At 38.6% G+C, this 17,617-nt stretch overlaps 1 protein-coding gene across 7 annotated transcripts in view; it reads left to right on the top strand.

The window, feature by feature from the left end:
• The window catches only part of stard13a (StAR related lipid transfer domain containing 13a), a 60,421-nt gene that overhangs the window by 18,936 nt on the left and 23,868 nt on the right, over positions 1-17,617 (top strand). Inside the window, exon 1 of one of the 7 annotated variants that reach the window (XM_079598980.1) lies at positions 4,882-5,382. The exons of 4 other annotated variants lie outside the window; for them this stretch is intronic. In XM_079598980.1, coding sequence (XP_079455106.1) covers positions 5,259-5,382 — 124 coding nt within the window. In that variant the 5' untranslated portion in view covers positions 4,882-5,258. Of the gene's footprint in view, positions 1-4,881; positions 5,383-9,146; positions 9,515-17,322; positions 17,465-17,617 lie in introns of those variants that run through there. 2 more of the 7 variants (XM_079598979.1, XM_079598985.1) reach the window with 2 other exon arrangements.

Raw genomic sequence — 17,617 nt, 5'->3', positions numbered from 1 at the left:
TACTAATTTTAAATAAAGACAACGCTAAATAGTCTAGTAATTTATATAAATAAAAATGGTAATACATTTGAATTATTTAATACAGTTAGTTATATATATACAGACTATTATAGACTCACTGGACTAGACTTTTAAACCTTTAGTTTTGTGGTTTATAGGTTTTATCATAAAGTGGCCAATAATGCAGTAAGTCATGTTGTGGTCCATGCAAAGGCACTGATTTTATCTCATGCCAGAAATCTACAAGTTTACACACACACTTTTCTCTGCCTTTTGGCCCCTTGCTGAGTGTTTTGTTGTTGTTGCTGCTTTTGTGGTTGTGGTCTGTGCTAGACTGTCTGTCTATTTATAGTTCAGACATCAGTAAATCCACCTCAGAAATGCAACTCTAGCTTAAACATCCTCTTTACCTCATAGTCTAATAAAAGCTTAAATGGGCTCTCTGTAATATTCTCTAATGGAGCCTGTGTACATTTATCTATTTGTGTGTGTGTGTGTGTGTGTGTGTCCGGATTTAAATGAGGTCTTTGTAATGCACTGTAATGGGCTATGTGTACATTTATCTTCATTTGTGTAAGATGATGCTGTGGTCTGGGAATGATATGATCACTGTAGACAAGAAAAAAAAGAAAAGGACACAAATCTTAAATATCTTAATGTCATTACACCCTTAAAACCAGATAGATTTACTAGATATTTTATAAAGTGATCTGTGCAAGAACTTAATATTTATTTCAAGATATATTTTCTGAAAATGTCAATTAATTGAATACATTATTAATCACTTTTAAAGAATGTTTATATATTTAATTGGAAACAAGACAAACATACTGATTAAGAAATCAAGGAGCGAATGACCCTCCTCCATCCCCAGCTCCACCTCTCGCCCAGTCAGTATGGCATTCTGATTCCCCTTGAATCAGAATAAATTCTTGAATTATGTTGTACTTTAAAATCTTGAATTAATGATATCTGCATGCATTCATGTTGGTTCTGTTCTGTTTACCCTAAGCGGGGTTATTGCTGCTCTCCCTGCTCTTCTCCATGTTATGCTGCATGGATGCGAAGGGAGTTCTCGCCCAGAACGGAACCATACCGCCAATCCAAACTGTATGCTAATTGTCAATCGTATTTGACGATAGTGGTCCTGACTCCTGACAGAAATCGTTTATTTGCAGTTTTGTTCATTTCAACTGGCCATCACATGAGAACCATCTTGTCCCTGTCCCTTCTGGCATCTGTGAGATGCACCATGAGAGTTTTGGAGGGGCCTGAGGGGGCTGATTTAGAGAAGGAGGGGAGGTCGTGATCCAGCAGGATATTTTGTCCCACTCAGCCTCAGGGGAAAACAGTTGCTCTGGGTGGCCAACACAAACAGTGGGTTCTGCAGGATAGTAGAAACTCTCACATACACATAAACAGATTTCCTCTGCGTCCATTAGTCATTGTTTCGACCCGGCCCAACCCATCCGCCTCAGTAATCCTTACCTCTATGACAATAATCTCACACCATTAGTAAGTACTTTAGGAATCAATTCAAACAACTCCGGGGATAAAAACAATGCATTGGCATGTTTATGTTGTGGAAGAGAGATCCGAAGATGGGACGCTCTAGGCAGGGCAGGATTTGACCAAGGCTCCAGACATCTTTTGACCCATTTTACAGAGACTTTGGTTCTCTGTTGAGGTGACCAATGCTGCTGATGAGACTGATGATGTCATTAGTGACTCATTGCTGGTGTGTCTGGAAGACATTCTTCATATAAGATAACCCTAAAAGAAGCTGATCTTTCCTATTCTTTCCTTGAGCATTTGGGTATAGTATAACATAATTGTTTTTTGTCCCTATATTAATAATGGTTTAGCAAGTTGTTTGCAGTATAAAGGTGTCATTATAAATACAAAATCTTAAAAAAGCAGCAAAGCTTGTTTATTCGGATCTTTTAACTAACATTAGTCTAAGCCAAACAAAATGTTGAACTTGAGAAAGCATCAGAATATCATGTCAGGATGTCAATTTTGAGGAAACCTCTAAAGTTAAACTACCTTAAACCTCAAACTTTTCATGATTTTCATCACCTCTCAGAATCTGGCCCCAGATTTAAAACATTCCCCACAGGAAAAACAGCCACAAAACCACAAATAAGGTCAATGAAAACAGCACCATCTGGCAGACAGCTTCTTTCTAATCTTGATGTCTCTCACTTTAAAACTGGTGAGGGAAACGGTTCCAGAGCAACAGGGGGTCTACAGAAGTTCGGAAGCAGCCAGGAAAAGTCAGTTTAGGATATTGGGCATGTTTGGGATTAGGGGGAAGTCTGAGGATGACTTTTTCGGGGGAGTTTTTGTCCAGTCTTAAAGATGTCTACATGGTTACAGAAGAAAAAAGGAGAAGGAAATAGTGTTGTATGAACTGGAAACATGAAGGGGATTTCCTTCTAGATCATGTTTTGACAGAGCTGACCCTCGGTGTGCAGAGAAGCCTCTACACTGAAAGTTAGATCAGTGACTACGTCCATCTGACCTTGTGGCCCTGCATTCCTCCGCCGTCACTGAACGACCACAACCCTGCAATTATTTACCCACACTGATATCCACACACACACACACACACACACACACACACACACACACACACACACACACACACACACATGTGCATGCTTTTCTCTCCACAAAAGATAACTTTTTTGTGGGCGAAATCCAGTTTCAATAGGAATCCACACAATCTGGAATTTCACGTGAGGGTGAAAGATTTCCTCGTGCTGATTTTGTAACAGGTTTAAGTTGGTCATGATTCGCCGCGCCGATCAACAGAACGATGCTTGGTTAGAACGTGACTTCTGTGTGAGCTGTGTTTCATACATATACACCATTGACAATAGCCTTAGCCTTATCCAGACAGAAAAACTGAGAGTTGCCGTTCTTAAGTCCCTGTTTCCCATTGATTCTGTGAATGTCTGTCTGTCCTAATTCTATCCCATTACACGCCCCTACTCAATGACATGTTTGCTCACAAAAACAGGTCTGCTGTTGTGATTGGCTGCTCTCCGTAAGGCATGAGGAGGTTGATTTGTCCGGATTTTTGTGGGACAAGTGAAGGACACATTTTGCTATACATTCTTATATTTCTGGACGATTTTGAAAAAGTAGTACAGGATGCCAGAGGCCAGTGACTCCCTCTGACGCCCACTGGCCTCTAATATGAATATTCATTAGGGTCTCCTGTGGGGCCCCGGGGACTCATATGAATTCACTCTTTCACACAGATGAGCAGTTAGCTGTGTGATAACCACGCTAACATGGAGTGACATTTGAGGCCGCATACAGGTTACACATTCAGACAATTTAGATTTTTGCAGGCCATTTATTTATTAAAAACTGTGTCAGTTAAATATGTTAACACTTTAAATTGCTTGTTAATTATCTTGTTGTTTATGATTATTAGAGGCTTTTATTCATTTTCTTTCTGGTCCTCCTTTTAAAGTGCATTAAACCTAAATCACCTCACTAGGATTTAAATGTTCGAGACCTCAGTGGCACTGAGACCCTTTCAGCGCCAGACTGGCTCCTGCGCCGCTGTTTTCTGGGTAGAGTTACTCCAGCGTTTTTATTTTGAGGTTTCAGTAACAATCTTTTCCCCTCGGTGTGTGTGTTGAGGAGGTTTAGGCTCTCTGTTACAGCGGCGTATCCGGTTTTACTGGGACCCACCCAGGATGAACTGACCGCTTTACCCCTGCGTTCATGTCTTTCCCTTTCTCTCCACACCTCACTCCAGTCATGTCACCACTGTAACCTACTGACATAAATCTCCAACGCAAAACTGCCCTCTGAAACACCCCCCTCTGAGAAGGAGCTGAGCCAGTGTAATGCCTGACACCCACAGACACTGGAATGTGTGTGTGTGTGTGTGTTTAAGAGAATGTTTATGTGTACAGTATGTGCACACTAAAGAAGGACAGGACTTATAAAATACATTGACTTCAGGTGTAACTTAATAGTTGATATACTTATGTGTAGTGTCCTGCAGAGTGACATGCTACTACAGTATTAAATAATATTTTCACAGTCTTAGCAACCACCCCTAACCCTAAATATTAATCTTTTTAATGCTAATTGACAAGAAATACACTATATCGTTCAAAGGTTTGGGGCCAGTCATTAAAAAAATTGTAATTATAATTATTTTATTTACCAAGGACACCTTAAAATTGATTAAGTGTGGTATTTTTATTTCAAATAAATACTGTTTTTTTATAAACAAAAAAAGTTCTATTCATCAAAGAATCCTGATTTTTTTTATCACAGTTTCCACATAGGCTACCGGTAATATTAAGCATCACAGTTGCATCAATATTGATTATAATAAGACTTGATTCTTTAGCACCATTCAGCATATTAACATGATTTTTGAAGGATCATGAGTAATGATGCTGAAAATTCAGCTTTGCCATCACTAAATTATAATTTTTTTTAAATGTATTGACATCGAAAACATTATTGTATGTAATTTTAAATTGTAATAATATTTCACAATATTATTGTTTTTCCTGTAGGCCTATTGATAAATCAATGCAATCTTAGTTCTTTCTTTCTTTCTTTCTTTCTTTCTGTCTTTTTGTGTTCTTTTTGTAAGTTTTTATGCATGCTTTCTTGCTTTTTTATGCTAAATTACTTAAAAATGCATCTAAATAGGCTACTGAAGTAGAAATTGTGAAAACTAGCCCCAATCTCCCCTATTATTATATATACTGTACATTAAAAACTATGTGCAGACTAGTATCCATTTATTGTCATCAGTTTCACAAGAGATCCCAATGTCAATATTTCACTTGAGTGGAGAGAGAGAGAGAGAGAGAGAGAGAGAGAGAGAGAGAGAGAGAGAGAGAGAGAGAGAGAGAGAGAGAGAGAGAGCTGTAGTGTGTTGTAGTGAGGATACCACGCGCCTCTGCATTGCATTAGTGCTGGAAACGTCACACAGCTGTTCTCGCTGTCATGTTGCGCTGATTATAGACGCGGGAAACCTCAGAGAGCATGAGACCCATCCGAGTGGATTCTGCGTCCAATTCTGCCTCGTGCCCGAGCGAAATATAAACACGCTTCGCTGTTCTTTTGCTGCAAGGTGACGCAGCGCCGCGTATCAGGTGGAGTGACGACAACTGCGGCAGCAGTCCGAGAGACCCGGGCGAGCGAGCGAGCGGATAACGGTCCCCTCAGAGGAAACCCGGGCGCGGTGCTGATATGTGTCACCGTTCACAATGACAACGAGACGAAAGTCCAGTAAACTGCAGCTTCGGCGGTCAATCAGCGAGCAGCTGCGCGACTCCACGTCGAAAGCCTGGGATTTACTGTGGAGAAACATACGGGAGAAGCGACTGGCAGGTCAGTGACAGGACACGAATCAACTTTTATAAATAAACAATGCATCGTCCAATTAATCATATGCCTACTGCCATATGGGCCTGTCTGGGGAAGGTCAAGTTTTAGGTCATGGTCATTTTGTGCCGTCTTGACTAGGATGGATTTAATAAGCTTGCATGTGACGAATGCTTGTGCTGTCTATAAATAATTAAAATCAACATTGATATTGCGCGCCACCGGTCTGTTGTGCGCGTGAAGGCGCAGTCGCGCGCTGTAATGTCATTAGCTGATGTCTGCAGCCTCTCAACTCGATTAAATGCGCATTCCTGAGCAAAAACTAATCAGGACACTCGATCCATGTCACGTTTTTGTTTTTGTTTTTGTTCATAACTTAATGCAATCACTATTCTTTTTAGTCTCTTTTTACAACTTTATTGTCCTCCACATACTCTCACATATCAACTAGCCTTAATCTAATATCTGCTGAATTAAACATTTGAAGACAATTTCAATCTTTAAGGTTGTTCATCTTAACTGAGTTTTTGTACACGTCAAGTTCAACAATCTTAAGAGTATACAGTATCAATTTGTTTAGGGTGACAGGGTTCAAATCTTTAAAAAAAAAGAAGCAAAATATTTTAGATAAAAGCAAAATGACAACCAGTAATTAGCAGTGTTGTTGTATAGAAAATAATTTTGACACTTTGACACTCCACATTGAATAAATCAAAAAAGCATCCTGAGGATGATGTCAGTTTATACTTAAATTATTTGTGAAAGTTGTGATTCAGTTGATTTGACTACATTTAGGTGAATGACTTGTGAATGAATGATATCTAAAATCACTTTTTTAGCCATGCAGAATAATGATACCCTTATTTGAATCAATAATCTGAGGGTCCATGACAGTAGCTAGAGACCTAATTTTGAGATGTCTTTCTTTGGACACTTAACTGTTTTCCACTATGGGGAATAAAGTAATTCTAGTAAAATAGAGTCCATTGTAACATGAATGGCAGGGCTCTGCTTACTCCTGTGTGGCTTTGAGTGAGGAAATGACAGGAAAAGTTCGTTTAAAAGCAATCTGGACTCATTGAGTGATGTACAGACTCTCTCTCTCTCTCTCTCTCTCTCTCTCTCTCTCTCTCTCTCTCTCTCTCTCTCTCTCTCTCTCTCCCTCTCTCTCTCTCTCTCTCTCTCTCTCTCTCTCTCTCTCTCTCCTTCAACCTACTAACCTCATTCTTCTCTTTTTAACCTCAGGATTCATTTCTGCTCCACCACCCAGACCTTTTATCTCCTGGGTAAACATAGCATATAAAGATAAAAACCGTATATTAAAACCAGTGTTTGGTAGCTTTGTGTCTGTTTAGAGTGGATTCAAGTGGATATTGAGCCTGTAGACTCTTGTTTTTAGTAAAACATGTGGGATTACTGTAAGCAGTGTCCCCCGATTTAGACCATGAACAACTCACCTCTGGTTGACCCCTACTGAATTTAGCTCATAAGTGAATACCCATAATGACAGGGGTTTATTTTCATGGATCAAGTTCATGTTTAGGTAATTTTGGCACAGCCCTTATGTGGGTGTCTTGGCTGGACTGAATTCTGTGGGTGTCTTGGCTGGACTGAATTCTGTGGAGGTTATGCAGCCTGAAGCAAGTCCTCAGCTGAACTGAATCAATTATGAATGTTTTTTCAAAACTAATTGCATTTCATGACCACCAGATGGCAGTCATAGTCAGGTTCTCCCTGAAGGATGCCAGTATGCTTCAACAGCATCTTTCCTAGTCTCACGTAGCCAGACCTTCTGACTGACGGGAGAAGGTCTGGACTCCATCGCATCTTTCTATTGGCCAAGGGCAGCCCAAGAGGACATCTGACCAATCACAGTTTGTTTTGTTCAGCGTCATGTTTAGGGGCGTGAAAATATAAAGTCGAAGTCCCCACAATAACAGAGCGGCGTGCAGTTTCTTCAAGAACGTCATGTACGTTTATTGCAACAGTGGTGGATATGCATCAGGCATTCAGTCAGCGGTCCATGGGCGTCGCGACGTCTGAGGCTGAGACTACATCTTTCCAAGCTTGTTCATGCATGTTTCAAGCATTCAAAGTGGAAACCCAAATCCTTGCATAGAAAAGAATTGTGTAGCCGTCTCCAGTGGTGTGTCTGAATCGTTGACCTGAAGTGCTTTGCCATTTTCCTCTTTGAATTTTCAATATCATGGTTCAGTAGAAATGTTTGGCCAGGTCTGTAAATGTTGATTTTCTCCAAGCTCCACGTCTTCTCAGTGTGGAGTTTAATGAGAACAATGTCCCACAGCAATTTATAGCAGTCTCTAGAGGTGGACAATACCACTCATTTTCTTTTTGATCCAATATCAAGTATGATCAAAGCAAGTGTAGCTGATATTGATACTTCTTAAAATATTTTTTAGACTTCTAATTGATACTTCCCAGCTCTTGAAATATAATCACAGAGTAACATCTTTTGTTTTAATGACAAAAAAATAAAAATAAACTTTGAGTGCAGATTACAACCGAAAAACTCTGGCATGCTTAACAAAAATTCTATCACCAGTCCATTAAGACAGTCACTTGAGACATCATCAGCACCTAAAGTATTTTCTTTAAAATACTTCTTATACCCAAAAAATACCCAAAAACTTCCTATAGCAATCTCCCAAGACCAACCAAATGTCTCGACTCTAACCTTCCATTAAAGGTCCACTGAAGTGCCTGAACGCGCAGCTGTGTATGATGCGTTGACGTAATTTACACTGAAACAGGAAGCTAAGGCGGGATATATTGAATGGCTCCTCCCTCTTTTTAAATAGCCAATAGCATTTAGTTTACCTCACAGACTGCAAGTAGTGCTTGACAGCACCATGGAAGCGAATCTGAGCGCTGATGATACGTTGGACTCAATTTTAGAGGTGTTGTTAAGTTCTAGCCATTTCATTTTTAACCAACTCGAGCGTTTGTGCAACCGAACGCACATCTCCAACCTATATTGCTCCATGACATGTCAACGGTCGCTTTGGTCAGGTGGTATTTATAGCATATGGAGCGGGACGCTTTAGATTCTAGAAAGCATTTGATTGGACAGAAGATGCGATGAGAAACTGAAGTCAGCAGTGATGAGTCTCAAGTGAGAGACTAAGTTTTGAATGCTTATATCTCCTAAATGTGAATTTTGTCATTGTTTTGGAACACACCAGCTTATTCATAACCTTAAGACTAACATATTCATACTAAAAGCTAAAAAACGTACATTTTGATTTCAGGGGACCTTTAAACACAGTTGTCATTTTTTAAATTAGTACCAAAATCTGTAGTGTTTCTTTCTGTTTGCTGTTCATACTGTATTATTCTGTAGTTACTGATTTAGATTTATAATATTTAGCGTGTCAGATATTCTGTAAAGATGCGTTGAGATCTCTGAGGATATTGCAATACTTTCTGACAGCTTCTTCCTTCCCACTGCATCTCACTTTTACTCTTTGTTTCTACTAAGATTTCTTTTCTAGCAGAAGATATGTTGTGTTTTTTCCCTAGGTGCACCAATCATTTCTCTTTTCTTTGGCTGAAACACACACACACACACACACACGCACGCACACAGACTTTACTTGAGAAACACTCTAAAATCACTCTGAAGCAGGTTCTTGGCTGAAGTTCTGTTGGCTCGCTGCACAGCTTTCTATCCTCTTAACCCTATTGGCTCTTCTCACGGTCACATGACCATTGAGTGGGTGGTGCAGATGAAAGTGTGCTCTCAGATCAGAACTGACTTCATGCCTAGGTGTGTTTGAGTCTTTATATTTGTCAGTGTTCAGCGAGTATATGAAAAACGGATCACACTTTGAGTATTTCAGCAGTACATGATTTGACTTTTTGTGTGAAAGTTAAGGGAGTGACTAAATGATAAGTTCGAGGGAAGCAGTTTTGGCTGACTCTGTACCTGTGGACAGTGGAGAGATGGACACAATGTTGACTGTCCTCATAGACGAGTGCATGGACAGTGAGTGTTTGGGAAGCATGACTCCAGAGACTCAAGATATATACCTCAGACTGGACAGCCACCGCAGGCGTTCTGGACTACGCCTGGCCCGTATCATAGCTAGGCAACAGCTGCTAAAGAAGATATCTCAAGGTATGAGAAGTGGTTTATGTACAGTAACGGTTTGTACTCATCTTTATTTGAGTTTCTCCTAAAATTCATTGGGAGAAATAAAATGAAAAGACACGTTAAATGAGACTACAGTAAGAATATAAACCTAATTGGAGAGCATATAGATAATTTCAATAGATGGATGGATGGAAATATAAATATGATGACAAATGTGAGTTCCTATTGAAATATGTGACTTTTGATTGCAGCTTTTGGTATATTGGCAAATCTGAGCATAGTTTGAGACATTGCGGTTCCACGTGTGAGATTATTAGGGTCTTTTTGTTAGTATAAACATCTGTATGTGTGAACGTGTCCATTTCTTCTCCGTTTATTGTCGTAGCTGTCTAAGAAAAACAATTGAGTTGTTTTGTTGCTACAAGATATCCTTGTTTTTGAAATGTGAGTGAAACTTATAACATGTTCCATTGGCATTATCCAGTGTAACAAAAGATGTGCCCATTCTCTTCTAATGTTTTATTTTTTGTTCTTGTTTACGTGAATATAATGAATCACTTTATTCAGCTTTGACGTGCTTTAAGCTGATCTTCTGTTTTCTCAATTGCAATACAGGCTACAATACTTTTCTTGTGTTTTCTGGATGTAAAGAGTCTTTGTGTTTCTGGCACTAGAGAACAGTCTGTCCAAATCCAAAGTATTATCCAAAAATCCACAGTATTATTAATGAATAACCCTTTTATACTTAATGTGTATGATAGCAAAACACATGATGAATGTTTTCAAAAGGTTAACGTCACTGCATTACGTTCTTAGAGGTCTAGCAAGGCAGTTTGTTTTGGTTTGTCTGCTCCTTTACAAGAAGTATTATTTTGAGAAGTACAAATATGATTGTTAAATATGTTTAGCTTTGGTTTGACAGTGAAATGCTTAAGAGGTCAGTAGAAATGCAGTGTGTGGCAGCTTTAGTTTTGTTTGGAATCTGCTCACGTACACACACACTTTCTCTCTCACATGGCAGCAGGAATGTTTGGACTGCACACCGGTTATTCTGTCATTGGGCTCGTGGAGGTCTGGATGGCTTGTGAAATCTCGGGCTTGTTCAGTCATGACTGTGGCATGTGGATGCATATCATGCTGCATGATTTATTCACCTCCATCTGCTGAGCAAGATTATTGATGTGGAATTATTTGCATCCCACACTTAAGATAGTTTGATTCTCACTGCCTCTGTCTCAAATCTTAACCTGACCTTCTTTTGCCTGACTGCAAGACTAAGTGTTAGCAGCTGTACCGTGAGTCGGGTCCAAGAATACCCCATTCCATCAAAAACTGGGCCTGAGGCCTGTCATGCGCAGCGCTTTATTAAAGTGGGTCTGCCTCTGCGAATGGTTTGAGCTAAATGTGGACTGAAGTCAATGCCCTGATGAGAAATATGAGCATCTTTGGAGTGTACTGTACTTGATAATGTCCCTTGCATTTTCTTCAGCTGTCTTTTGGAGGGCTTTTGTCAGCGAGAAGTCAAAATATATTGATTTCGTTTCTGATTCACAAACTCTCGATTTTATTTTAATTTGATTTACGGTTCAATTGGGTTTAAATCAGATTCACAAGCTCTCGATTTGATTAATTTCCAGTTCACAAGCTCTCAATTCGATTTGATTCCAGTTCACATTTGAATCTGATTTGCAAGCTCCGAATTTAATTTGATTCCAATTCATAAGCTCTTGATTCTGATTCACAAGCTCTCAATTTTAATTGATTCAGTTTGAATCTGGTTCACAAGCTCTAAAATTTATTTGATATGGGTATATTTTAGTTAGAAAATAAATTTTGCTCTACTTACTGTATGCTGTAAAAAGTCAGTGAATCAGTCTTTTTCTCAGCTCCATCAGATAAGGCATTACACCAAGAACATTCTGTTGCCATTCATTGTCACTGTTAGAGACTATTTTTCTAGCAGAAGGATGGCATTTAATGATTTAACTTTAAATAAGTAACATATTAAAGGGATAGTTTACCCAAAAATGAAAATTCCCTCATGTCGTTTCAAGTCCGTAAGACTTTTGTTCATCTTCGGAACACAAATGAAGATTACATTTTTTTTATTAAATCTGAGAGCTTTCTGTCCCTCCATTGACCGCTACGCAACTACAACTGTAACACTTCAAAAGGTTCATTCAGAGATTGTAAAACTAATCCATATGAATTGAGCAGTTTAGTTTCAATTTCCTGACGAGACTTGATCACTATATGATGAACAGATTTGATTTAGGCTTTCACCTGGATATAAACCTTCATAAACTCACAGTTGTGATATACGGAAGCTCAAGTATGTTCGATTGACGTGCGAGAAAAACAATGAGGTTCATTCTCGTGTTACGCAGCACTTTTGACTGAGCTTCAACAAGAACCAATGACATTCAGTTGAGCTTCTGTTTATGTTTGCTGATCAATACTAAATGTGAATAAAAGCCTAAATTCAATCTGTTCATCATATAAAGCCACTCATTATACCACTCATTTCATATGGATTAGTTTTACGTTCTCTTTATGAACTTTTTGAAGCGTCAAAGTTGTAGTTGCATAACTGTCAATGGAGGGACATAAAGCTCTCAAATTTTGTGTTCCGAAGATGAACAAAAGTCTTGCACATCTAGAATGACATGATGGTGAGTAATTATTGACAGAATTTTCATTTTTGGATGAACTATTCCTTTAAAATTCCTATTTTGCCTTTAATATATATAATGTGTGTGGTAACCATTTTATAAACGCAATAAGCCCCGTGAAGCTGGTGTTTACAGTGAATTTAGAACAGCTAAAGGGGTTCTGCTCTGCGTTGTGCCCCTTAACTCTGTTTTAAAAAACTCCCCTTAGCTGTTCTAAATTCACTGTGAACCACAGCTTCATGGGGCTTATTGCTTTATTCTATGGAAGAAAATACAAGTTTGGAAAAACAATGCGAGTAATGATGACAGAATTGTAATTTTTCAGTGAACTGTTACTTTTATTTATGGTTTGCAGCTGTGACAGTTATGTATTAGCCTGCCAACTACTTTCATATTATTTTTGTATTGGAAGGAAAAATGTTTCATCTAAAAGCAGGCCAAACCCACGCACAGCATACCTTAGAGATTCTTGACTGCACGTAAGTCACGGCTTTAAATGAAAACCTGCCAAATACGTAACGAAAAATGAAATGCTTCATAATTCTAGATCTATTTACTATACCTAATTTTTGCCTCATTTATTAGACACAGTAGCAAGTTATTTTTATAATTATAAAAATATGAAATATAACGGTATTTGAAATGAGTCATGATCAGTGCCCTTATCTAACTCTTGTGTCTCAGTATGCAGAGTGGATTCCTGGATGGTGAATATGTACATTTGTAATGCCATGAGCTGCTGTGGCATGTGTGCGGTTGCTCAACAGCAGTCAGAGATATACAGTAGGGCTGGGCTTCAGTGATTTAGTTCAGCCCCTTAATCCAACAACAATCATCTCCTGTCCATACAGATAAGCATTTATCAAAACAATGACACATTAAAAGCGGGAACTGAAATAGCAGTGGTCGAAAGGGTGGTAGTCAAGTCACTTTTATTTATAGAGCTCTTTATGCAAACTGATTTTTATATGTAAATAAAGCACCTTTTAACACAACTCATGGTTGACCTAAAAAACTGTAAAATACACGTAAAGACAATACAAACAATGCAGTAGGAAAGTTATACCTGGTTAAAAGCTATTGACAATAATACCTAAAACTTGGTAAAGAGGAAGCCGTTCTCACAGAAATTGGGAAGTTATTCCAAAGACTAGGACCCGCAACAGCGAAAGCTCAATCTCTACAGTGAAACCTAGTTCTGGGAATGGAGAGGAGACCAAGATTGCTAGATCTCAAGGACCTGTTTGGTTTGTGGGTGGAGAATCACTTCTGAAAGATATGAAGGTGATTGATTATGTAGTGATTTTAAAACGAATATTAGAATTTTAAAAACAATTCTAAATTTAATCGATAGCCTGTGTAGCAAAGGTCAGAATGGGCATAAAGTGATCAAACTTTCGTCTGCCTGTCAACAACCTGGCAGTAGCATTTTGAAACATCTGGAGACGCATTAGAGAGGACTGAGTTATTACTCCATAGTATTGAGAGTTGTAATAGTCTAGGCTAGATACAATAAATAAATGAATGATTTGTTCAAACATTCTAGCAGAAAGAAAAGACTTGGAATAAGTAACTTCAGATTTGTTTTCATTAAGCTCCAGAAGGTTATATAGGTGATATAGATTTTTGGTCATACCGCCCAGTTTGTAGTAAAATGATCCAAAAGAGGAGAATAAAGCCAGAGGAATGGGTGACACAGAGAATGGACCCAGACCGTTTTTACATCATCATGTATGACATCATCACTGGCAAATAGATTTTGAATGCTAAAGAGATTTTTTTTTATCATACATTTTTTATGTATAACATTTATAAAACAACACTCAAGATTGACATCATAAAGCAAAGTCACAAAGTGGTTTGAGCCTGAATTTGTAGCAGGAAAGTGTGTAGGAGAAGATTAAAAAGCAGTATTTGAGGGGTTTCGATGCACTGCATCATGATGTGCATGCTCTAAAGATGGAAAGTTAAGACAAAACACTTCTGTAGGGTCTGTGAGCAGATTGAGTAAGTGAATTGTGTGAACAGCATAATTAAAAACCAAGACATAATCAAACACTGTGGCGGTTCTGTGTACTGTTTGTGTGTATCAGTAATTGGTATTTGCATTAATGGTATTTGGGTCTTACAAAGCCATTCAGTTTTGTTTTTGTTTGAGAAGTTTCAGTGGGCTGACATTTTGCAGTTTTCCCCTGGCTCTTGGTTGCCCTCTGTTGGATAAAATATATATAATAAATTATGTCAATCACAGAATATTACTTATTAATTGTGTTTATTAAGGTAAGAATCAGTATTAGCATTGCTCAAACTATTTGACCTAGCCCCTATAACCCAAGTATTATCATTTGGCACATAGCTTTTCCTTACCGCTGGTGCAGACATGACTGATACCTGAAATCATGCAGCTTGTGGGATCAGAAAGATGATTTTTTTTCTGGTGAAAGATAAAATAGTTGAAAAAACTTCCATAGTCTTACATCGAAGGAGGGACCTATCTAGAGAGCAGAATATCACAGACCTGAAAGACTTTTGATGGGTCAGTTAGCAACACCCAGAACTGCCTAGTAACCATACAGGAGCGACCACGTAACAACATGCTAAAAAAAAACACTCAGTCAGAACACCTCAATGTCTTGATAGCAATGTGGCATGTTTTGCATTGCTCACAATAATTAAAAAAACAAACAAAATAAAACAAATTAGAATATCCCACTGTTTAATAGATTGTTATTTTTTCACTTCTGACCCCTTTTCCCCTCATGCCATACGATTCCTGCATTCCTGTCTGCCACTCCTGTCTGTCTTCCCATCACACACACACGCACACACACACACACACACACACACACACACACACACACACACACACACACACACACACACACACACACACGTGCAGCCTCATCTTGTTCCCAGAAGGGAATGTGTGAGGACTCTAGGGAGTGTGCCCAGAGCCACTTAGCCCACACTTGACCGTCTGGTATCTCTCTCTCTCACACACATACAGCAGTCTCTCTTTCTCCTCTGTTGTTATTCTTTTGTGAACCATTCTTCTCCAGTGTTATTCCTCCTTCTATCGTTTCACTGCTTGACTGCGCAAGAAAGTGAGATAAAGTAAATAACAGACTATTAAACGGATCTTTAAAGGGATAGTTCACCCCAAAATATACATTCTGTCATCATTTACTCACCCTTTATTTTTTCTAAACCTCTATGAGTTTCTTTCTTTTGTTGTACACAAAAGAAGATATTTTAAAGAATGTGGGTATAACCAAACCATTTCTGCTCCCTATTGACTTCCATAGTGTGAGACAGTTTACACCTGGTCACTTCATGTGTTTTTACTGATAGGGTAGCTATCTGATTTGTTAATGGTTCCATTTGGCCACATAAGTGTCTCCGCAGAACGAATATAAATCCGATTTTCAATTCCCATGCTATATGCAAATTTAACGGAGTTCACATCAACAAAAGCAACAGATATGAGCTGTGTGTTATTTAGCATCAGCTAATTTCAAGATCAAAGACCACAGGAGAGAGAGCGGCATCAGCACTTCAAGATCAGTCTCCTAATTTAGTCTCGCTACTTATAATAAAGATGATTGTGTGTTGTTGAGTGTCTGGTACTTACTTTCCGTTTCATTCGCGGTAGTTTGCGCATTGGAAAGATATTCCGCTACTCATCTTTGACGATGCGTGTTCAGTGGCGCTGTCATATCTGGCTATAACATGTCATATAGCCTAGATAGAACACACTCTCCCATGTTTATTTTTTAACATTGTGGGAGGAGTCAAATGTACATGCGGTTTCAACAACCTGATGCATTTACACTTGAATGAATGAATGAATGAATGAATGAATGAATCAGAGGGCATTTACACCGGATCTTTCCACGATCAGATATCTATCTAATCTGAGAAAATGCATGACCAGGAGTCTGATGTATAAACGTTGAAAATTTTTGTGCGTACGCAAAATCTGGCTTTTGTGCATTCAAACACATTTAGGATGAAATCTACGGAATGTTTTACACATGAGGCCCTAGGTGTAAACACGCCCATTGTAAGTGTAGTATTGTAAAGATAACCATATTTTTAAATTAAAGTCATGCTGGAATTGAGGGAACTTCTAATCTTATTGTGACATATGGGTTATCGAAAAAGAAAATACTAGTGAGATATTCGTCGTTTTCACCACAAGGTCTAGTTATGACATTTTGATTAGGTAAACATGACGATTATCTCAAACAAAAACAAAAAAATTTAAAATAAAATATATGGAACTATGGATTACTGGTTTTATAATAAGATCTATAATAATATACATTTAGAAAATAGATGGGAATTTTCATTTAATGCTGACTTTAAATAATTGCCATTTGGACAGTCAAAATAAATAAATAAAGTATTATCAACTCAAATTTATTTGTATAGCATAAAAAAATGTAAAACCTCTGCTTTAAAGGCAACAAAATAATGCTCACAATGCATTTCACCTCTGAAATGTGACATAATATGTAAGATGGTGGAACTTGATTCGATCTGTCTAAGTTTGATTGTATCGAAACATGTTATGCTGTGATAGTATCAGAAAGTTATTACATTTGTATTTTTTTTTTATTACGATAATAATATAGCCTAGATATTTCTACAGTATTTCTACAGAACATGTATAAACAACAGAAATTGAGCAAAGTGCTTTTCAGGTAAAAATAAATATCGGTGGGAATTTCTCCCAGCACTTGAACGGATTGTGTCACTGTCTGGGAACAGGCAGCTGGACGGGTTGCTTCTACAGCTGCGTGTGTGTGTGTGTGTGTGTGTGTGTGTGTGTGTGTGTGTGTGTGTGTGTGTGTGTGTGTGTGTGTGTGTGTGTGTGTGTGTGTGTGTGTGTGTGTGTGTGTGTGTGTGTGTGTGTGTGTGTGTGTGTGTGTGTGTGTGTGTGTGTGTGTGTGTGTGTGTGTGTGTGTGTGTGTGTGTGAGTGATCTATGGTGCCCTGAAGGTAAATGCACATGGTCATTTTCTCACATGTTCATGGTTGAGTCTGAAGACTGTACACACTCCAGCTGTTTGGAGGAGTGGAGGGGAGGGCGGAAGAGAGATTGGCACATACTAAGCGATACAGTCAGGAGGTGAAGTGTAGAGAAAGAGAAACATACAGCTGAAGCCTGCGGTGGAGAGGAGCGGCTCTGGAACGGGCTCTTCTGGAAGACTGATAAATCACGCTGAATGTTCAACGGGAAACTCCGATATGGTTTTTGGATCTTACCCATGACCACAGCTGCCTGCCGATGCCTAGAGGTACCAGAAACCAACTGAAGATTCAATTTACTCTGAAGCCCATTTTTTTAACTTTATGATATGCATCATGTTTTTACTATTCTGGTCATTTAAAAAAAAGAAAAAGTTTTTTCTTTTTGCAAGTACAAAGAGGAAATGTTACTGCTCAAATCA

The sequence above is a fragment of the Phoxinus phoxinus genome (genome assembly GCF_949152265.1).
Source record: "Phoxinus phoxinus genome assembly, chromosome: 23".
NCBI classification, from domain to species: Eukaryota; Metazoa; Chordata; class Actinopteri; order Cypriniformes; family Leuciscidae; genus Phoxinus; species Phoxinus phoxinus.
This window is presented reverse-complemented; position numbering and strand designations above follow the sequence as displayed.